Here is a 24,970-nt window from a genome sequence, read left to right as displayed (position 1 = left end):
TGCCTTTAAGAAATATCAAAGACCCTCTATAGTATCAAGAGGGTATCATGTGATAAATTTTTAACTTATCAAATGCGCCAATTATGCCTGAAGTCCTACCAAAAGTTCTGGTTATAGGCTCAGCAATAACCCACTTTGTTGGGGAAAAGATCACTAGCACGTTTTCCTCAATCGAAGTAGTTATATCGTACCCCAAACCAGATAACCATAAAAAGCTTTCGTCAAGCAAAATTCTCAATTTTTAATCACAGTCTAAATATTAGAGAGTTTTCAACCTTGATGAATATGGATATCCAATAAGACCACCATGGTCTATTGTTTATATATAGTCTACAGAATCGTGAAGTATGTCGTGCACAGAAAAGACTTCGAACGACTGGATTACAACGCAACAATTGCACAAAGGATATGCAAAGGACTGCAAAACACAGATCTACGTGAGCCATGTATCATCACATCTAAAGATGTCTCGTTTATGGCGTTGGTACCCACAGCCAGAGCGCCTGATAACCTAAATGATGGTGAGACGATAACGGATGTTACAAAAGGTAAAACGTTTTACTTTGTTATAATGGCCAATACACTGTGAAATTATCATTATATATATATATATATCTAAAATGTTAGTTGTTTATATTCGTGTTTTGACAAAGTGAACTGCCTTGAAAATTTGACAATTCACCAGTACTGCATCGGCTATAAAGGTAGCTCTTTTTGATATTTCATTATAAGGACTAAAGAATGAGAATGACAAGACGAGATGGATAAGCCTTTTCCCGACAGAGGACATACCTATCAAGGTACATATTTTATTTCAGCAGTCAACAGTCGGGTGAGAAGGAAACAGCTGTATGATGATGTTTTTATTCTTAATTCGAAGAAAAATAATTTAACCTACTTTTACCGACTGAATGCTCGTACAAGATAACATACCGGGCAGTGTTTTACTTCGTATGTAGAAACCTTATTGTCGCTGGATTGTAACAAAATATAAAAGTTCAAATCAAATAATTTCACGTTAAAACATGTCATTTATAATACACTTTGTTGAATTGCTTCTATTTTGTCAACAGATTCCTGAGCAGGATGAAGTATTGTATCTTACAGAGACAGTTGAAAACTTGAAAAAGCATCCCGATGTTAAAAGATTCCTGACAATTTCGTTTGAAAAAGAAATATTTGCTTACGCTGAACGGGCCTACAAATATGTCCAATCCCTCATCGCAGGAAACGTGAAACAACAACGAGATCAGTCGGAGACGATAAATTTAGAGATACGTTCTCTTCTTGTGAGAAAACTACCGGAGCACGGCATCTCTGCCTTCCGCACATCCGACGATAAGCCGTAAGTCTATTAATCACCACATGCAATATTGATTTTCTTAAGATCACTTCAATGCTAATGATGTAGTTCTCCTGAAGATTGTGCAAATCCTCCTTCCAAGATTATTACAAAGTAAAACCTGGCATCACCGTAGCACTTCTGATACATATTTGCTTATCCCTTGCCCCCTCTGATGTTTTCCTCTGATGGTGCAACTGAAGTTTACGACTTTTGTAAATTCTGTTAACTACTTTGTATTTTACATGTTTTAGCTGCCAATATGTCTAAGATCAAGAAGCAAAATATTCTCAATGAAAATATTTATGATATTCAATTTCAGAATGCACCACAACAAGTTCCAGTTTCCCTCCTCTCGAAATATTAAAGAGGAACTACAAGACAAAAGGTAGATGGATGAATTATTACTTTGATGGAATGGTATAGCTTCATTAATTGGATTATACTTTGAAAACGTTTCAAATTTCAAAATTTTCATTTCCTAAAAATATTGATACATATTATTTTTACGTATTGATTTGTTGTGTTTTGCGTTAACATGAGTGGTCGGGTTGCACGTTGGTAACACATTCGCCTTTCACTTAGTCTCACAGTTTTGATTCCACGTTCAAACGTGAAATGTATGGGGTCACCTACCCGACCATTTGGGTTTTCTCCAGGTTCTCCGATTTCCTCCCACAGTACCTCGAATGCTGCCATCAAAGCCAACAAGAGTGATTATTATATATAAGCTGATAACTTGTTTCACAATGGTTGTTAAGTAAATAAAGTTTACATTAAAAAAAACACATCTAATCACTTTTCAAAGTTTCTAATATATTATTTTCTCATCATTGCCAACATTAACCTCTTTAACATTTGATACTATTGGGAATATAAATAACTGGGGAATCAGTCATTCTAAGGTTAAGGACGTAGATTTGAATAGGCTATTCCAAGAAATGAGTATTTCTATAAAATAGTTCATTGTTACTCAAAGAGAAGCTTAATACTTCACCTTATTGGAAAAAATAGAAAATGTTAATAAATAGTCAATTCTGAAAAATAATCTTTCTTTGTAATAGGCTTTGCTTTTACATTTTTTACTCGTTTCTACATTAGTTTACTTCTATAATGAATATCTCAGTGATTCTGGACTTGTCTTTTGTTTAGTCTGCAGGGATGTGGTGTCCAGGGCTTTTGCAACACAGCTGACGGGTTCCTGTTATTAGTAGCCGAGCCTAAAGAACATACTGACAGAAAGAAAATTGCGAGTCGTATTAAAAAGTGCTTGAGCAGATATCTAGATGATCAATCGGAGATCTTATGGGTAGAATCAATAAAGACATCAAACCTAACAGCTCGAGGTGATAAGCTTACTAACCCAGAAACGAAAAAAAAGGGAACCCTTGGCTGTTTTGGCAGACGAAATGGCACAGGATTGGTTGCAATCACCGCGGGACATTTTGTAAAAACGGAACAGCGAATCCAAATAGAAAATTCGCGAGAGTTTGGAACGTGCGCAGAAAGTCATGAGCTAGAAAATGTAGACATTGCTATCATAGACGTAAATGAGAATGAGAGTTCTCGTTGTGTGGAAAGTTTTCAAAACGAAAATGGAGAAGTTTGCGAGGCATCTGTATATCGGGGAGATGAATTACAAAACTGGCCGGTACATAAAATAGGAGCAGAAACAAAAGCTACTTCAGGAGTTGTATACTCTGGTGACGCCAAGGTATGTAGAGAGGAAGGCATTGTTATATGCGGAAACACGGACCACCCAGTCTTTGCTAGACATGGTGATAGTGGAGCCATCGTATTCTTCTATGATCCGCATGACATAAACCACAAATCTGTTAAGTTGCTTTCTATAGTATCAAGAGATATCGACATAAAACCAAAGGGAACAATTCCGGTAAGTCTCTCTAGAGAACCGGTATTGACTCGAAGTTTGAAAGATGGATTAGATTTGGTCCATGACATTACGATATAAGAAAGATTCACTCGAAAACAGATCAGAAGGATTTACTTAGAAACATATCAGAAAGCTTCACTCAGAACAGTTCCCCTTATTCTTAATAATTTGTGACAAAGGGACGATGTGAACCAATAATGATTTATTTTAAAATTCAGTAGTATGATGTCAAATTATATCTAATTTGAAATCATTTTTGACAAAGGGACGAATGAAGTATAATGATTTATTTTAAAATCTATCAAAATTATTAAGATTACGGAAATTTATATTCAGAGGTACTTAACCTAAGATGTGTGTGTCCAAAGGCAGTCATAGAGTGTATTACCTCAACCAAGCAAGTATTTATCACTTTTCATTTTAAAAAAACAAAAGCACAATAATGAACATTTCGATCATACCGAAATTTACTATTTACCAGCGATTTATTTCGCATTTGAACTTTTGAAATTTCTGTTTCATTATTTTTCGTGACTCTTCAATGTCCATGCATGTTTCTAATTCTAAAACATTTTCTGATAACTAAGGTTATTTTACTCTGTAAAACGATTGATTTTGACACACTTGTAATGATAGAATTATTTGTGTTTGTTTCATGTGTATATTATACTACAATTTTATATCTACATTATATCTGAATAGAAGTTAATATACAAACGTGTTTGCTAGCAAGTTAGACAATATTTTTTAATCGTATATATTTTGTAACCATAGACTATCTCACACATGTATATAACGTTGAAAATCGATACATTAATAGTGCGTTCAATGTGATTCTGTATCTTGTTAATTAGTTGAACCATATATACTATGTCAATCTTACGTTATTATGTAAATTTTGTTTTATATCAAGATGTATTAATTATACAGTTCCCGTTATTCTTAATAATTTGTGACAAAGGGACGATGTGAACGAATAATGATTTATTTTAAAATTCAGTAGTATGATGTCAAATTCTATCTAATTTGAAATTATTTTTGACAAAGGAACGAATAAAGTATAATGATTTATCTATGTTATACCATCATTACTGTCATTTAAATTGGCATGTTATTTCTCTGTACATAAAATATATGGACACAATTATAATGTTAATTAAAGACCTTTCTCTATAATGCACATTTGCACACACCAGTGCCAATTTATTCAAATACATGTAATGCACATATAGGTACTGGGAATAACTTTTAGATATGTGTAGATATGAAATTATCCACGTCTTATGGTTTTATATTAATAATTATGTACAAGTATATATAGAAAATACTTTAAACAGAGTAAATACTTCATCAATAAACAAGATTAATATCGGTATTAGTTCTATATTGAATGCAGGATTGATCTATACAGTTCTTTATTTCTTGATGTTGAGGTTTTTCAGATAAGTTCTTATATTTATTGAACATCAGTTCTTTGAATATTGCAACGATAGGAGTGACATTTATATATATATATATTGTTTACTTTATATGCACTTCGAACCTTCAAAATAGGATGTATCATGCTTACGTTTATTGAAGTGAATATATCTTTTTGTTCATCCTCATAACTCTTTTTCAAAAGACATCATGTAATATATGTTTCCATGCTAGATAATCAAGAATATGTTGTTTATCAGAGGATAAAAAGTTATGAATATTCAGTTGCACTACAAATGACAAAGAGATTTTACATTTTCATAAAAATGAGAATTCCCATCTGATATATTCATCAATTGTAATTCCGACTCTGTAACCACAATTCTTTGTGTATCTACACAGGTGAAGTATAATGATTTATTTTAAAATCTATCAAAATTACTAAGATTACGGAGATTTATATTTAGAAGTACTTAACCTAAGATGTGTGTGTCCAAAGACAGTCATAGAGTATATTACCTCAACCAAGCAATTATTTATCACTTTTCATTTTAAAACAACACATACCGAAATTTACTATTTACCAGCGATTGGTTTCACATTTGAAGTTTTGAGATTTCTATTTCATTATTTTTCGTGAATCTTCAATGTCCATGCATGTTCTAATTCTAAAACATTCTCTGATAACTAAGGTTATTTTACTCTGTTAAACGATTGATTTTGACACACTTGTGATGATATAATTATTTGTGTTTGTTTCATGTGTATATTATACTACAATTTTATATCTACATTATATCTGAATAGAAATTAATATACAAACGTGTTTGCCAGCAAGTTAGACAATATTTTTTAATCGTATATATTTTGTAACCAGAGACTATCTCACACATGTATATAACGTTGAAAATCGATACATTAATAGTGCGTTCAATGTGATTCTGTATCTTGTTAATTAGTTGAACCATATATACTATGTCAATCTTACGTTATTATGTAAATTTTGTTTTATATCAAGATGTATTAATTATACAGTTCCCGTTATTCTTAATAATTTGTGACAAAGGGACGATGTGAACGAATAATGATTTATTTTAAAATTCATTAGTATGATGTCAAATTCTATCTAATTTGAAATCATGTTTGACAAAGGAACGAATGAAGTATAATGATTTATCTATGGTATACCATCATTACTTTCATTTAAATTGGCATGCTATTTCTATGTACATAAAATATATGGACACAATTGCAATGTTAATAAAACACCTTTCTCTATAATGCACATTTGTACACACCAGTGCCAATTTATTTAAATACATGTAATGCAAATATAGGTACTGGGAATAACTTGTAGATATGTGTAGATATGAAATTATCCACTTCTTATGGTTTTATATTAATAATTATGTACAAGTATATATAGAAAATACTTTAAACAGAGTAAATACTTCATCAATAAACAAGATTAATATCGGTATTAGTTCTATATTGAATGCAGGATTGATCTATAAAGTTCTTTATTTCTTGATGTTGAGGTTTTTCAGATAATTTCTTATATTTATTGAACATCAGTTCTTTGAATATTGCAAAGAAATGAGTGACATTTATATATATATATATATATATTTACTTTATATGTACTTCGAACCTTCAAAATAGGATATATCATGCTTACGTTTATTGAAGTGAATATATCTTTTTGTTCATCCTCATAACTCTTTTTCAAAAGACATCATGTAATATATGTTTCCATGCTAGATAATCAAGAATATGTTGTTTATCAGATGATAAAAAGTTATGAATATCCAGTTGCACTACAAATGACAAAGAGATTTTACATTTTCAAAAAATGAGAATTCTCATCTGATGTATTCATCAATTGTAATGCCGACTCTGTAACCACAATTCTTTGTTTATCTACACATGTGAAGTATAATGATTTATTTTAAAATCTATCAAAATTATTAAGATTACGGAGATTTATATTTAGAGGTACTTAACCTAAGATGTGTGTGTCCAAAGACAGTCATAGAGTGTATTACCTCAACCAAGCAAGTATTTATCACTTTCATTTTAAAACAACACATACCGAAATTTACTATTTACCAGCGATTGGTTTCACATTTGAACTTTTGAGATTTCTATTTCATTATTTTTCGTGAATCTTCAATGTCCATGCATGTTCTAATTCTAAAACATTCTCTGATAACTAAGGTTATTTTACTCTGTTAAACGATTGATTTTGACACACTTGTGATGATATAATTATTTGTGTTTGTTTCATGTGTATATTATACTACAATTTTATATCTACATTATATCTGAATAGAAATTAATATACAAACGTGTTTGCCAGCAAGTTAGACAATATTTTTTAATCGTATATATTTTGTAACCAGAGACTATCTCACACATGTATATAACGTTGAAAATCGATACATTAATAGTGCGTTCAATGTGATTCTGTATCTTGTTAATTAGTTGAACCATATATACTATGTCAATCTTACGTTATTATGTAAATTTTGTTTTATATCAAGATGTATTAATTATACAGTTCCCGTTATTCTTAATAATTTGTGACAAAGGGACGATGTGAACGAATAATGATTTATTTTAAAATTCAGTAGTATGATGTCAAATTCTATCTAATTTGAAATCATGTTTGACAAAGGAACGAATGAAGTATAATGATTTATATATGGTATACCATCATTACTTTCATTTAAATTGGCATGCTATTTCTATGTACATAAAATATATGGACACAATTGCAATGTTAATAAAACACCTTTCTCTATAATGCACATTTGTACACACCAGTGCCAATTTATTTAAATACATGTAATGCAAATATAGGTACTGGGAATAACTTGTAGATATGTGTAGATATGAAATTATCCACGTCTTATGGTTTTATATTAATAATTATGTACAAGTATATATAGAAAATACTTTAAACAGAGTAAATACTTCATCAATAAGCAAGATTAATATCGGTATTAGTTCTATATTGAATGCAGGATTGATCTATAAAGTTCTTTATTTCTTGATGTTGAGGTTTTTCAGATAAGTTCTTATATTTATTGAACATCCGTTCTTTGAATATTGCAAAGATAGAAGTGACATTTATATATATATATATATATATATATTTACTTTATATGTACTTCGAGCCTTCAAAATAGGATATATCATGCTTACGTTTATTGAAGTTAATATATCTTTTTGTTCATCCTCATAACTCTTTTTCAAAAGACAATGTAATATATGTTTCCATGCTAGATAATCAGGAATATGTTGTTTATCAGAGGATAAAAAGTTATGAATATTCAGTTGCACTACAAATGACAAAGAGATTTTACATTTTCATAAAAATGAGAATTCCCATCTGATGTATTCATCAATTGTAATTCCGGCTCTGTAACCACAATTCTTTGTTTATCTACACGAGTGAAGTATAATGATTTATTTTAAAATCTATCAAAATTATTAAGATTACGGAGATTTATATTTAGAGGTACTTAACCTAAGATGTGTGTGTCCAAAGACAGTCATAGAGTGTATTACCTCAACCAAGCAAGTATTTATCACTTTCATTTTAAAACAACACATACCGAAATTTACTATTTACCAGCGATTGGTTTCACATTTGAAGTTTTGAGATTTCTATTTCATTATTTTTCGTGAATCTTCAATGTCCATGCATGTTCTAATTCTAAAACATTCTCTGATAACTAAGGTTATTTTACTCTGTTAAACGATTGATTTTGACACACTTGTGATGATATAATTATTTGTGTTTGTTTCATGTGTATATTATACTACAATTTTATATCTACATTATATCTGAATAGAAATTAATATACAAACGTGTTTGCCAGCAAGTTAGACAATATTTTTTAATCGTATATATTTTGTAACCAGAGACTATCTCACACATGTATATAACGTTGAAAATCGATACATTAATAGTGCGTTCAATGTGATTCTGTATCTTGTTAATTAGTTGAACCATATATACTATGTCAATCTTACGTTATTATGTAAATTTTGTTTTATATCAAGATGTATTAATTATACAGTTCCCGTTATTCTTAATAATTTGTGACAAAGGGACGATGTGAACGAATAATGATTTATTTTAAAATTCATTAGTATGATGTCAAATTCTATCTAATTTGAAATCATGTTTGACAAAGGAACGAATGAAGTATAATGATTTATCTATGGTATACCATCATTACTTTCATTTAAATTGGCATGCTATTTCTATGTACATAAAATATATGGACACAATTGCAATGTTAATAAAACACCTTTCTCTATAATGCACATTTGTACACACCAGTGCCAATTTATTTAAATACATGTAATGCAAATATAGGTACTGGGAATAACTTGTAGATATGTGTAGATATGAAATTATCCACTTCTTATGGTTTTATATTAATAATTATGTACAAGTATATATAGAAAATACTTTAAACAGAGTAAATACTTCATCAATAAACAAGATTAATATCGGTATTAGTTCTATATTGAATGTAGGATTGATCTATAAAGTTCTTTATTTCTTGATGTTGAGGTTTTTCAGATAAGTTCTTATATTTATTGAACATCAGTTCTTTGAATATTGCAACGATAGGAGTGACATTTATATATATATATATTGTTTACTTTATATGCACTTCGAACCTTCAAAATAGGATGTATCATGCTTACGTTTATTGAAGTGAATATATCTTTTTGTTCATCCTCATAACTCTTTTTCAAAAGACATCATGTAATATATGTTTCCATGCTAGATAATCAGGAATATGTTGTTTATCAGAGGATAAAAAGTTAAAAGAATATTCAGTTGCCCTACAAATGACAAAGATATTTAACATTTTCATAAAAATGAGAATTCCCATCTGATGTATTCATCAATTGTAAATCCGACTCTGTAACCACAATTCTTTGTGTATCTACACGAATGAAGTATAATGATTTATTTTAAAATCTATCAAAATTATTCAGATAACGGAGATTTATATTCAGGGGTACTTAACCTAAGATGTGTGTGTCCAAAGACAGTCATAGAGGGTATTACCTCAACCAAGCAATTAGTTATCACTTTTCATTTTAAAACAACACATACCGAAATTTACTATTTGCCAGCGATTGGTTTCACGTTTGAACTTTTAAAATTTCTATTTCATTATTTTTCGTGAATCTTCAATGTCCATGCATGTTTCTAATTCTAAAACATTTTCTGATAACTAAGGTTATTTTACTCTGTAAAACGATTGATTTTGACACGCTTGTGATGATATAATTATTTGTGTTTGTTTCATGTGTATATTATACTACACTTGTATATCTACATTATATCTGAACAGAAGAAGTTAATATACAAACGTGTTTGCAAACAAGTTAGACAATATTTTTTAATCGTATATATTTTGTAACCATAGACTATCTCACACATATATATAACGTTGAAAATCGATACATTAATAGTGCGCCCAATGTGATTCTGTATCTTGTTAATTAGTTGAACCATATGTACTATGTCAATCTTACGTTATTATGTAAATTTTGTAGCAAATTGTCAATCTGTAGTAAATTGTCCATCTGTAGTAAATGGTCCAAATGTTCTTGCTCATAAATCTTTCATCAAATTTCTGTGAAAAGTAGTTACAAAAGGCATACCAATTTATAGTCTACCATATTCATTTCCAAAATAGCTTTGCTATTACAGCAGGTCTTTCTACTGATTTTATTGATTTTACCATCTCATATTAAATACCACACCATAGTTTTAATGTCTATTTTGTACTTTTATGGAATGCCTCTTGCTTCTATTTTAAAAGTCACTCATTGTAGAGAGCTTTGTTTTAATCTTATGATAAGCACTTAAACCCTCATTATTGAGATTTTCTGTTTTCCTTCACCCTGGAGCTTTTTTGCATATAAAACAATAAATTTTAATGTTTCCTCTGGATTTTTCTGTGTTATGTATATGATGCAAGTCATCAGTAAATCCATTAGTTGAATTGGGTAGTTGTATTCCCTTTATACGAGGGGTCTCTCGAATAGTACGGGAGAGTGGTTCTGATTGAAGAATACAATTTGACCTTTATCTGCCAACCGGCTAGCCAGGGACACAGTTTTATCCTCGGACAGCAACCCACGTAGTAATATCAAAATAAATGGCATAGTTAAATTACACAATGTATTGATGTTTAACAAATGATATATCTGGGATTATAATATAATAATTCGCATGGGTGTTAATGCTGTACTTCTTAAGATATCTGAGAAGATATCCCCATGTCTTTGAAAATGGCTATTTTGTCATGAAAATCACAAAATACATATTCGAAACACATCTTGTCCAGGTACCTGGTCGCATAGGGTAGTCTACAATAACTAACGGTGTTATAGTTCATTCAGTGGGATCGTGTGACCTAAAATATGTTTATAACATTATCACTTTATCGAAAAATTCGCATGGCACAACCTTTTCCGGTATATTTTACGGTCAGATGCAATACACAAAATGTTGGAGGATTTTCAACTCGCAATAGATTAAAATTTCAAAATAATATTCATGTTCAATTCTTTCCTTTGTTGACGTCAAGCATATATGATTATGGGGTGGGGATCTCAACTACTTTGATATATACCAGAAACGAAGTTCAGACTCCCTAGGGATGTGAAAAGACCGCAGGGATTGTATTTGAAGAAACTAAGTCCCTAAGTGTGGGGAAAAACCCCACCGCCTATTTTTTTAACACGATTTTGTTATATCTCGATGTCAAGCAATGCTTCATATTGCATGGGGCTCTCAACGGTTCCAAAATATAACTAACTCTACCTATATGTCGCTAAGGGTTAGGAAAGACCCCGGGGTTTATGTTTAAAACATGAATGCGTTGATCTATTCCTGTGCAGCAATGCTGTATATGAATATGGGTAGGGATCTCTACGGTTTCAAATATCTAACCAAGAAACTAAGATCCCATTGCTGGGGAAATACCCTAGAGTTTATTGTTGTAACATCATATTGTTTATCTCTTGATGTCCACCAATGATAAAAATTGTTAATGGGTGGTATCTCAATGGTTTCAAAGAAAAAACCAAAAAGACTACATGTAAGTCCCTAATGACGAAAGACAGACACCAGAGCCTAATTTTACAGAATGAATACGTTGGCCTCTTCCCGCGAAGCAATGCTGTAAATGGTTATGGGATAGGGATCCCTGTGGTTTCAAAGATATAATCGAAAAAATACCGCTTAGTCTCCTGGTTGAGGAAAGACAAAGGGTTTGGTTTTACAACATGAATGTATTGATCTATTCCTGCGCCGAAATTCCATCAAAGGTATAAATAGGGTGGGGACCTCAACGGTCTCAAAAACACTTATTTATTTTCCTTGGGGTTGAGTAAAGACGACAGGGCCTATTATTACAATAGGATTGTGTTTATCTCTCTTGTGGCCAGGAATGTTATATTTGGTTGATCTCAAAAGTTTCCAAAATACAATAAGATGTTGATAGCAATATAGCCAAATAGCTCCCTATTTCCAGATGCTTTCAGTCAAATTAGGTTTCAATCAGCAATTAAGAAGACATTGTTTCTGTTGAAACCAAACCTCAAGACCCTACGTTTTATTCTCGTATATAGAAAGTACCCATTTCATATGTTATTTACATCTACACACCTAAGAAACACATTTTCCTCAGGGACTTGGTTCAGGTGAAACACCAGCTGATTAGTTGATTTAGTTGTGTGAGTCCTAAATGTCGTCACTCGCAACAGAAACGGACGATTCGGAATCTCTTCTATCTGCATGATCAGTAGGTTCTGGCTCAAGCGTAAATAGGCGAATGTCCAAAGTCAACGACACCTCTGGAGTACTGTCATTATTATCACTGAAGTATAGGCCCTGCTTCCGCTCGTCTCAAATGACGTCACAACCTTTCTGGTTCAAGAACGATAAATCATGCTTTTTAACTTTTCTTCGACTATTTGCATATTACGTTCGAATTATGTTGTTTGTATTGGTTTTCTAAGTTTGAAACATAAACTATTTTAAACATGTGATTTTTAATAAGTAAGTAACGTAGATTCACACAAAAAAATCCTGATAATGAAATAGGTTTTTTGTCACCTTTAAACAGTTCATAAATTCACCTCCAATTATAAATGTCTGGTGCGAAATTTACCGTTTTTGGCAAAAAAAAACCCCGTTTATTCCTTGCATTGTTAGATTTTTTTTAATTATCTGATCCACGAAAACACAGCATACACATTTTGTCATTCAGTACAGATACAATGCGGAACCTGTACACAATGTGACAACATCGGAATGTTTAAGTTGCACTTATGTACAACAATGATAATAACAGGAATACACTTATCAGTTACTGAATATAGTGCAGCATTAATCCCCATGTGTGGTTCTGGGATTTGTTAAACAGGGGAGATTATTTATAACAGAAACAGCTACCCCTAAACATATAGAAGATATTAAGATTTTTGAAAGAAAACAGAGAGTCATCTGAAACAGGATTCAAGAGAGACGTATTGTATACTAATTAAAAAAGATAACAGAGAAAAGCATCACCTCAGCTGAAAAAAGAGATGCTGAATAAGATGGGTCAAATTGCTGCCAGCAACATGGAGAGAATGAGAGTCACTGACAGAGAAACATGCCTTCTCTATTGGAATTGGGTTACTATAGAAAAATTCTTCTTACAAATGACCACTTTACATGAAAGTAAAGACAGAACATTTCAAAAAAAGGAATAAAATGATACCATGAACAAACTATACAAGAAACGGAATATTCTCTACAACAAATGTAGGGATCTACTGAGAAACTCAGAGACAAAGTTTGGTGACTAATTTGTGCCATTTTCGATTTTTCGTTTTTTTCTCCGGTTGCGTTTTTCACGTTTTATTCAAACTTGTAATTGATTGACAGAAAGTGTGATTACCTGAAAGGTCTAGTTCTTGTAACTGACTAATAGCAAAAGTTTTAACAAGAATGGTATAGGTCTAGACCTCGTAACTAAGTAATAGAAAATGTTATAACAAGAATGGTATAGGTGTAGACTTTGTAACTGACTAATATAAAAAGTTATAACAAGAATGGTATAGGTCTAGACTTTGTAACTGACTAATAGAAAATGTTATAACCAGAATGGTATAGGTCTAGACCCTGAAACTGACTAAAAGAAAAAGATAGAACAAGAATGGTATAGTCTAGACCTTGCATCTGACTAATAGAAAAAGCAAGAACAAGAATGGTATAGTCTAGACCTTGTAGCTGACTAATAGAAAAGGTAAAAGCAAGAATGGTACAAGTCTGACCTTGTTACTGACTAATAGAAAAGGTTATACCAAGAATGGTATAGGTCCAGACCCGGTAACTGACTAATAGAAAATGTTAAAACAAGAATGGCATAGGTCAAGACCTTGTAACTGACTAAAAGAAAATGTTATAACAAGAATGGTACAGGCTGACATTGTAACTAACTAATAGAAAATGTTATAACAAGAATGGTACACTTAACACTTTAACAATTAAAGTCATTGATTAAAACGCACTTTACGACCGTACAACGCAGTAAATTTTTATTACAAAATAAAAACTATCCGGCAACAGTCAAAATAGTTATATGTAACGACTTACTAGACCGAAGTGGGACGTGTTACACTTTCTTATGCAAAAATACATAATTAAAAATCTAGAATATCCTTAATCGTTCTGAGGGGATTTAGTGCACTTTTTATCTATATATGTATTACCAATAACAAGCGATATCTACTGGACATATGTTTACAACAATCACGTCATTTCTCTATAACATGTACCTATTTATATACATATATAACATGATATTGGTATTTAAAGCACGATATCTTAATTATACGCACGATAATGAATTGGTCACCGCTTGCGTGAAACTTCGCGGAAGAATTGCTGAAAAATATTTTTGTTTGTTAAACAAATAAACCTAATTATGGAAACTGCCAGTCTTTTTTCCGATTTTACTGATACATAAATACATCATCATCATCATCATTATCATCATCATCATCATCATCACCATCATCATGTCAACTCATCAACAACATAATACCATACATATGATCATCATCATGTGATCAATAACACTTCATATCTTTATACAAATAGTTATTATCATCATCATCATCATCAACAGCATCAACGTGCATCATCCAATCAGCTACTAGCATCATACTAGCATCATGTGCCAGAAAATCAATTATCAAAACTTTAAACCATCTTTATATGCACTCATCATAAGCATAATCATCATCACTTATTAGTTTTTATTAGTACCTTCATCAAATATTATCAGCTCAATTGATTTCATATTATATAAAACTAAAGTACATAATTCGTTTCATGGCAGATAACACATCACTCTACACCCGTGATCTTTACACACTCACTTACACGGTCTCTGTCTGTCTATGTCTGCTTCTCTCTCTGTCTCTTTCTTTCTCTGTCTCGTTCTGTCTCTTTCTCTCTCTGTCTCTCTCCGTCTCTTTCTCTCTCCGTCTCTCTCTCTCTCTCTCTCTCTCTCTCTCTCTCTCTGTTATTTTTCTCATATTTTGGATAAGCTTTACTGATACTTTGGTATACAAGCACACGTGGTAGTTGCACCACTGTAAACGTTCACGCATTCCTTACTATGGAGTATGAAAACGTCCGTATATGTTTGTTTCAGAAACGTCTGCCATTGAATTTTATGAAATGTATCTCCCATTGAGATCAGGTCTCACCTCTATAGTTACAATCACAAACACACGTTGACAGTTTTCCACTTCGTCAGACGTGATTATCTTTATCTCTTTTCTTCATTAGTCAATTGCAAGACATTTCTTTCGGACAGTTCGATAGCCATACTATCTTTTTTTCCTCATTCATTATCTCGTTTTTCAATCATTACTATGTTTAATCGGTAGTTTAATATTTCATGTTCGAAATATACAGTAAGCTAGTCATAGAAAGTGATCTTAATTACTAAACAATCTGATTATTAGTTTATCATTAAATACACTTAGTTACAATAGCTAAGAAAAATATTTGATGAACAGGGGAAAATACTTTTTCTTTGGGCCAAAATCAAAAGAATAAGCTTACCAGCGTCGTTGTACATAGTTTACATGTAATAACACTATTGACATTAGTTCAAAAACAACATTTCGTAAAAAGAAATGTACAATTGTGTAAAAAGTTTGCATAAAATCACACAAAATAGACCATACTCATATGTTATCGTAACTGTTAGTTTTAAATATTCATTTGATAAATGACGCAAAAAAAAAAAAAAAAAAGAAAGAAAGACGCAATTACAATATTTGCACATTTTACCAATACGTTCACAGACATTCGAGCTGTATTAATGATCTTGTCAATACCGGAATAAAGCGATTAGGCGTTTACTTAGTTGTTTTTTAGTTAGATACTCTAGGATTTCACTTTTTTTTTTTTTTTTTTTTGTTAATCATTTTAAGCTGTACTCACTGATGACACAGGTAAACTGAAAATACTGTTCACACACACACACACACACACACACACACACACACACACAGGCGTCACGCTTTGGTAACTTTAGTATGTCAACACTACCTGTTTGAGAACAGACGCCATTTCGAATTTACTATCACAACTGGGACCTGCAGAAACTTTTTTTGTTGCGATGAAGTAATTAAGATCCCATTTAGCACAGGAGGAAGAATTGAAGGTAAGTTCGGCCGTACTCCTATATATAAATATGATTATGAATTTCAGCTCCTACGTAAAATACGACATACCTATACTAGATTTACTTAGGTATAGGAAATTATAGCACAGATCAAGCTCTTCATTTTACACGGACCCTAGCTACCTTTTCTATAGTTACCTTTAAAACACTGCTTACGTTAATTACAGATAATATATACCATGTTTATATTTCAAAACTTTATATTTCGGTCTTTTGTCATTTATAGCTCATTTGAATCGCCAGGAAATTTACATTGATTTGGTAAGTATGTACAAATTTTGTTTGCAAACTTCTGTAAGAATCCGCTACGCGGATTCATACAGTTTGCAAACAAAATTTGTTTCATACCCCGATGAAACTAAAAAAAAATGACATCAACGCTTAAAGAAAATAGATAATAAACCAAAACCTACATTAAAGTCATTAGTACGAAATATTTCATAAGCATTACATTTAAAATACAATATGCGTATATATATATATATTCACAATTAAATAAAAAATATATTCATTCCTTTTTAATTTGATTACTGTCGATGAATGCTGCCAATACCGTGGCTTCATCAGAACATTCATACTTGAATTATTTATTAATGTCAAACTTTCGTTTCTCTGTTATACAGATATACAAGAAAGGTTGTTAAAACACCAAACAAGTCTGATGGCATATAAATATGGACAGCACAGCCTTCGTGAACAACATCCTCCCAGAAAGAAGGGAGATACTGAATGTCCCATCCACGAGGGCAATGAAGTAGTTTTACTTTGTCAGGACTGTGATATTCTTATATGCCTTATTTGTCAGACTACCGCTCATGAAATGCACAATGTCTCTGAAATGTCCACGATGATCAGTCAACACCAGAACAAGCTTAGGGATATCATTGATATAACTGAAAAGGTTAAAATTCCGAACCATACTTCAGAAATAAAATCAGCCAGAGAAGAACTTTCCAGACATCAGGGTCATTACAAAACACTTCGAAAGAACATTCAAGAAAGAAGAGATCTGTGTAAAAAGGAATTAGACAACATAACTGCAGATCATATGTCAATCTGTGACACGATGGAGTTGGCGGCAACGGATCTCATCCAGACACACATCACAAACCTGGAGAAGAGGCTGGATACTTTGAGGAAACTCCCATCAGAGTGTAAACAGACTCTCCAAACAGGAAGTGCTGTTCTCTTGTATGACTCGGTGTCGGAAAGCAGGGAAATGGGTTCAGACATTCCACCGACACCTACAATAGACTTGACAGAGTTTACTCCATGTAAGGACAGACAAAGTCACCTGAAGCAGGCCATGGGGGTCGTGACAATCGATATCGAACATCTCAAGACAGAATCAGCAACTGATTCCATTAAAGATCCAGATATTAGAGAAAAACAGTTGAGGGAACAATCGAGAATAGAGGACAAACCCCCAACTGAAGAACAGATGTCAAATATAGATATGTCAAAAGTAACACCAGGAATTGACGATATCAACTCGAGCAGGCCAAACGTACCTTCCGCTGAACCTCTCATCACTGAAGAAGATAGAATGGACAAAAAACCCTCAACTGGAACAGCCATATATGACCTTCTTGACAGCCCAAATATAATAAATCAGATCCCATATAAGAATGACGTCACAACAATTTGCCCTACATCTGATGGTGGCGCATGGCTAAATAATTATAAAAGCACCAAAATACACCAGATCAACAACAAAGGTGACGTCATACAACAGATAGAATACGACACATACATAACAGATATCAGTTTAAACCCTAGAACAGGTCGCGTGTGGTACTGTGGCTATGATGAAACCGTCGGTGAAATATCAGCATCAAATAAAATCGTCAGATCATTCGCTACGAAGGGTATTCCTTACAGTCTTTGCGTGGCCATAGGGAATCGGTTATTGGTTGGTACGTTGGGTGGAAAAGGGTCCGATATAGTAATGTACACAAACAATGGAGAGGTGTTACGTAGAATTTCTTTGGAGGAGTTAAAGCAAAAGACGGTTCTGTGCATCACGGAATGTTCTGTCACAGGAAACATAGCTGTAGCTGTTGGAGAATCAGTCGCCAGAGGCAGCAGTGTTGTTGTGTACAACTCAGAATTTCAGCCCCTGTTCCGCTATCGGGGAGAGGGGAGACAACTACAACGGGCACCAGATCCGTCTAATCCCTATCCAGATGTATATCACAATAAATTCAATCCATATACAGTTCTATATGACAGTAAGGGCAATATTGCTGTGGTTGATAGGAGAAGGGATACTATAGAACTGTTAAGTGGAGGAGGGAAGTACATAAAAACACTTCACACAAACAAAAGAGGACAGGGAGCAATAGGTATACAGAAGGGTGACGTTTTGTGGCTTGAGTCCGTGCTAGATTCAGGAGAGCTGGGAATCAAACTTCTCAGCTATTATAGAGAATAAGTGAATATCTATTGACCAAATGTCATTTCGTTAAAAGTTTTATGGCATTTTCTTCTTATTTTATTTACACCATTTATCCTGATAATTTCTATTAATATTTTGTCCTCATTATAGAATAATGCGATTGATTTTCATTTATTCTAGCATCTTCTAGTATATCTATAATCAAAATATTTACAATTCTTCGATAATAATAGGAAGATAATGTGGAACGGTCCGTAGGGTCACGAAGGATTGAATATTTTATAGTTAATCATATGGTTTTTTTTCAGTGAAAACAAGATTAATATAGTGCTGTTTATATGGCATGAAAATCAGAAGTCTCGTGGGAATCAGAATGCAAAGTAAATGATGCTTTGTAGAACAAACGGACCATTAAGAGTAAACATATATCTTATCAAATAAGTGTTAAATTTTGAGTGCAGTTTACATTTTTACTTTCACAAAATAAACATCTGGGACAGTTGTGGTAGGCGGGGCGAAGGGGGGGGGGGGGGGGGGGGGTATGAAAGCAAAAATATACACCGCTAGGCGTGTTGTTACCATGTACTCTGTGAACCTTTGCGTATCTGATAACTATATCTTTAACCCATATCACTGTTTACAAGCCTGCCTTAGTGGTCACCTGCATTAAGCGACTCCCTCTCTTATGTGACCATATTCTATTTACTATACTGCCTACTTAAACCTGTATCAGGAGACCACCTGTCATATGTGATATGTTATTGCCTCTCTTGGAAGGTCATATATCACAGGTTTTACTGTATGTTTATCAATAGAATACTGAATTTTGGGGAAATCCATGACTTAAAGGCGTGTCTAGGTATTTAACATAATTATGTCTTAACATTCATCGCATCACCATCCCTGAATAACAAATACATATGTATGTGGTAATCATTAGTAATAGTCTATACATATACTATATTTAGGTATGAAATGGCAACGTCATTCGGAAGTCTTAAATATCTTTCACTCTGTGAACCCAAGTGCGTAGATTCTGAACACACAAATAAGGAAACAAACACGAGGCTTGGCTAATGTGAATCTAATCATTAGGATTGAGATATTTTTAGCATTCTTATTAATTTTATTCTAATTCATTTATTTCTTTATTTATTTATTTTACCGTGAAGATCATCTCATGAATATAGAGGAATGTTTCGCAATTCTTAAATTTCTATCCTCAGAAATAAAACAATTTAAATGTGATTAACGACTACAACGTTACTTTATCCATCAATTTGACTTGAACACTAAATCTTTTTTATATCTGCAACGACCTTCGCCTTACGCAGACCAACATTGGACATTTGCGAGTAAATGTTATCCGAATTTTCAATGAGGTTTCTGTTCTATAAAAAATACAACATTTGAAACGATAATTATAGTTGACACAAGATATCAAGTATCTTAAAATATTCATTTCAACTCAGATTTCTGCATTCCAATAGCTTGCTTCGTATATGGGTACATACAAGGTAAAAAAAATTGTAAGACTACAATATCAGCTCTTCATAATAACCAAGTATTCTCTTTTCATGTCGCTTCTTACCTGAGTAACCACGGATAATGTTCACTCCATGCACACTCTATCGCCAGTGTTAATCACTAATAATACACACATTTAAATGTATATTGTATACACCGACGTTAGACTCCCTACATACAAGTCGCGTACTTGTAAAAACCACCCACCTGTCTTCCCTTACTCCGAGAATGCATATGATGGAAAACTGAAATTTTCGACAAAAAAGGTATATCGAAAATCATATGCATAAGGTGTCTCCTAAAACATCTCTTATATAAGATTGTGTATAAAAGTAGCTGGCTATGCATTCTAAGTTATCTAAGTTATTGTAGCTTATGTAGATTAATTTCTCCGACCATGAGGTTTATTAAACTACATGTAATTCCCCATTGGATCTTACTTGATATAAAAAAAAGACTGGAGCTCTGAATCCCCAGCTGCTTGTACGGTATCTACATATACATGTATAACTGCATTATTTTAAGCCTTATCCACGAAAAAACAAATTCCATACTATGATATTGTGTATACAAAACACCAATACATGTAACGTTACAGTCCCACTTCCTTGTCAAAATTCATTGTTGTGACTGTAACAAACCGCATGGTGTGCCTAAGCTTGATTGTCGGTCTCGTTTAAGAAAACCTGTCGACAGAAAAGAGATGGGTGACTTAGACTAAGATCAAGTCCCGTTTTTGAAGTTTCTTCCTCTGACATAACACTTGATCCCCACTTGCCCTTTGCAAGGTAGTACTTTCGGTCGGTGTCATGGCCGTTTTCCCCTCCATTGATAACTTCTGACATTTAAATAAGTGAAGTACCTAACCATTTTGATAACTATTTCTCTTTAGGGCATTAATTACATTATATATAGTTACATACTTTTCTTGGTTTGTTGGCTACGCCCACATTTTGACATATTTATCATAGAATGTAGAATGTTCAATTTAGATCATCTAGACTGACCATTATCAGTAATTAACATTACAAAAGAACTGTTTCATGATATCGTGAACTTCTATTAAAGGCCTTATGTAAACGTACAAGCTGACAAATGCATCCGCATATGTTATTTTGGAAATCGCACGCCTGAATTTACTATATTAATTAGTATTTACCACTCAATGACATTGTCACTATATAACCCTACTAAAAGTAGTTAAGCGTTACCTGTTCATAAACTGCGCATTCATATAATGTGCCAAGTGAATCAAACCACTGCAGCGGGGAAAAAACTAGACGAACAGTTTATAATTTGTATTTTCATAAAAATAATTTACATTAAATATTTGTATGGCATTGATTATTCTTGTCTTGTGTTTTATTATCTTACGCACTATTTGTTTACGCGGAACAACACGGTAGAACTAATAACACCCTGACAACCGAGAATGGCAGGGTAACTTGAATTTCGTTATTAGAGTAATTTTCTAAAAAAAAAAAAAAAAAAAGGTAAATATAAGCATTGAAGTGCTTTCAGTTGGCAGTTATGGGCTGATAATGCCTTTGTCCAGTTGGCATTATTAGCCCATAATTTTAATCAGTTTAATGCTAAAATATATTATAAGAAATTTTATGGAAGTTTTATATACCTGGCGTTATCGAATCAAAAACGTTCATAGTGAAAACAAACAAGAAACAAAAAAAACCATGGCACTATGGCACAAATTGCGTCATAACTGATTTGCTTTGTAAAAGCCAATCAGGAAAAACATTTTGAAACTTGCAATCATTTTTAAAGTCATTGGAAAGTGTTCTTAAAAGGGTAATTTGTGCGGGATATTCTTTAACACTGCGATTTTATTATCTTATAACCTACCAACAAATCTGCATGATATATATGACAATACCACTCTTATTACTTATTACAACCTGCGATGTATCTACCTATATCTGCATCGCTGAAGAGTTCCCTAACAACTACCATAAACTTCCTCGTCTCCCAGAGGTCTATATTTTTACAGACATGCCGAGCACAAAGTTTTTACCTCAGAGAAACCACGTTATAGAACTGCCATGCACAAAGATTTTACCTCAGAGAAACCACGTTATAGACCCGCAGCTTATGTCTCGATTAGGATTTCCATCATTGTATTAATACTCCTTTAGTGGCCGTGAAAGCACACACAGAATACCGATATCTAATTGAAACCGTAATTCCAACATAAAATCTACGAAACAATAGCAACATAATATATGTTTAAATGAAGATCTAAAAGAGTATGATTCTCTGCTTCATCGCTGAAACTAGCAATGTCATATTATGTCTCATTTTCGAAGTGAGAACAAGGGTAGTAAAAATGGAGCAATCGCAGATATCAACGAACATCAAACACGTCAGCTCATAATGTTTAGGAACCTTGCATTGTTAGTTACTCCACCAGTGACCACAATCTGTCACAGAATTCCTGATAATGGTGACAAGGCATTGGATATCAAATCAGCTATGACGCGCAAACTCAGGATGGGAAAGCAGATAATAAACAGCTTAGGTTAATGACTCTCTTCAAAATCAAGCCAATTTGTTATAAGAAAAAACTGAAAAGGAAAGATATTTTCGTTTAACTAGCTATAGTAAGAACTCGTTCGTTTAACTTTCTGTTCACTATCATTTGTGGTATTAATATGTTTTTAATAACACTAAGCAGAGCTTTAACTGGCTGTATGTCCCCATGTTTTACCTAGACTTCACCACTTGTTGGCGCCCCCAAGGAAGATAAAGTTAATTCAAAATTCAAAATTCCTTTATGACAAATATGTTCAAACAAATTTGGTATGTGAAAATAAAGATACAAAATCGTACTCATTTCTTGATAAGATTTTATTCAACTCTTTAGAAACGTTATTTTTTTATCCAAAGTCTTGTTTAAATGATTTATTTAAGGTAGCAGTATACAGTAAAAATGCCAAATTCTGAAAAATATGGCACATGCTTTAGATATGTAAACATTGCCAGTTAACCTTACATATAACCTCTAATAAAGTATATATATTTGAAATCTGTACAACATTTGCAATTTTAATAGAGCTCTGAAGGATAAGTAAACTGATATTTTCTGTGATTTTTAGAGCTGTGAATACCATGGTAACAGCTTAAAAAATTCTCAAAAATTGCAAAATATTATGATATTTGACCCAAAATGGCACAATTCTCTACACAATTTTTTTTCTGAAACCTATTTAAAATTAAATATCTCTATCCCAAAGACAGAATTAATCTTGTTTGGACATATGTTGTAAATTAAGTTTTTCCGCTATCTTACCTTTTCTGTGGGCTTCCATTTTGCGCTGTAGGCCAAACTAAATTTCCTGTGTAAACACACGTTCGGAAAATCCGGATATTTAAAATCCGGAACCAATTTATTGATTTTTGTTTTAATAAATGTGAAGCCTGTATGTACTACTTCATACTGGATATACCAATTATAGTGTACATTTATTTTTTCATTTTTTATACATATCATAATACAGGAGTTATTTGCTTAACAAAAAAATTGCCCATGGCCAGGCTGTCTTACTGTGGTGTGCTACCTTATACATCACTTTTGTTAATTCTAATTTTACTAAAAAACCCCATGAATGTCTAGAATATGTTCCGACGAACAAAATGACATATCCGGTTACTGTGTATCTTTAATAGTCACCGGGTATTGCTGATTTCCCTGAGAGGTGTATTTTGACAACTTTTTCTCCCAATCCAGTAATAAGGGGAGGTAATTTTAAAGATGAAAACTCCCATAACTCTGTATATCTCTTGAATAAAGTTGTGTTTTGAGTTGAATGTGGTACTTTGAGTCTCTGTGCATGTAATCAAGCAAAAAATACTATACAACTATCAAATTTAGCCTTGTAATATGACGTCATAGTTACCATGACGTCATCAGTAACTATGACGTCATCAGATGGTATCTATGACGTCATAAATACTCAATGGTGTCATAATAAATAACCAAATTCCTTTCCAAACCTCAGCTTAGCAACACATGCAATATTCTAACTGATAAATCATGACATGACATCCAAGATTTCAAAATGTCATGCCTATGACATCACAGTCATCTGTTTCCACCCCGGTAATTCAGATATGTACCAATGATCATATGAAAGTGTCCGCTGATCCCATTTTATGCGGAAAATGCTATTTTTTCTGCTTTACCGAAGGAAGTGACAATAATTGACAATATTGTATCAACCGTACACTCCATCAATTGAAATTACATGCTTACCAATGTATAAATAAATTGAAAATAATGGTTTCACCAAATATTTCAAAAAATAACACTTACTGTAATATTTTCCATGGATACGGGGTAATAAATCAGGTAAAACAAACCAGAATTCAGTCTATATGGTTTGTTAGATACCCAATAAGTTATTTTGGGTTTGTTATAAAACATAGAATATCTTTTCAATTTACACTGACTCATTAACATTATGCTTAATTAACCCACCCTTAAAATGGGTAAATATGCGAGTTACCTCCCTTGATTCCTCTAATATGACAAGCCTGATAATAAACAAGTTTTTTTTAAATACATTGGTAGCTAT

At 32.6% G+C, this 24,970-nt stretch overlaps 2 protein-coding genes across 2 annotated transcripts; both read left to right on the top strand.

The window, feature by feature from the left end:
- The first annotated feature begins 335 nt into the window (after positions 1–335).
- Positions 336–3,629, top strand: LOC117318510. The gene is made up of 5 exons (XM_033873489.1): positions 336–548; positions 733–800; positions 1,074–1,345; positions 1,665–1,730; positions 2,495–3,629. Exons 1-5 carry the CDS (start codon positions 476–478, stop codon positions 3,312–3,314), a joined length of 1,299 nt encoding a protein of 432 aa, XP_033729380.1. The 5' UTR covers positions 336–475; the 3' UTR covers positions 3,315–3,629.
- Positions 3,630–17,084: 13,455 nt separating this feature from the next.
- Positions 17,085–19,359, top strand: LOC117318506. The gene has a single exon (XM_033873484.1). The coding sequence runs from the start codon at positions 17,118–17,120 to the stop codon at positions 18,888–18,890; it is 1,773 nt and encodes a 590-aa protein (XP_033729375.1). The 5' UTR covers positions 17,085–17,117; the 3' UTR covers positions 18,891–19,359.
- Positions 19,360–24,970: the final 5,611 nt, after the last annotated feature.

The sequence above is a fragment of the Pecten maximus genome, unplaced genomic scaffold (assembly GCF_902652985.1).
Source record: "Pecten maximus unplaced genomic scaffold, xPecMax1.1, whole genome shotgun sequence".
Classification (NCBI taxonomy): Eukaryota; Metazoa; Mollusca; class Bivalvia; order Pectinida; family Pectinidae; genus Pecten; species Pecten maximus.
The sequence above is the reverse complement of the archived record's forward strand: the minus strand, read 5'-3'. Positions and strand labels throughout refer to the sequence as shown.

Excerpts from the sequence above, each read along its gene's own strand:
- LOC117318506 (XM_033873484.1), top strand. The coding sequence starts at position 17,118 with ATGGCATATAAATATGGACAGCACAGCCTTCGTGAACAACATCCTCCC.
- LOC117318510 (XM_033873489.1), top strand. The coding sequence starts at position 476 with ATGGCGTTGGTACCCACAGCCAGAGCGCCTGATAACCTAAATGATGGT. Across the intron at positions 549-732 it reads GATAACGGATGTTACAAAAG|GACTAAAGAATGAGAATGAC; the intron begins GTAAAACGTTTT and ends TTTCATTATAAG. Across the intron at positions 801-1,073 it reads CAGAGGACATACCTATCAAG|ATTCCTGAGCAGGATGAAGT; the intron begins GTACATATTTTA and ends TTTTGTCAACAG.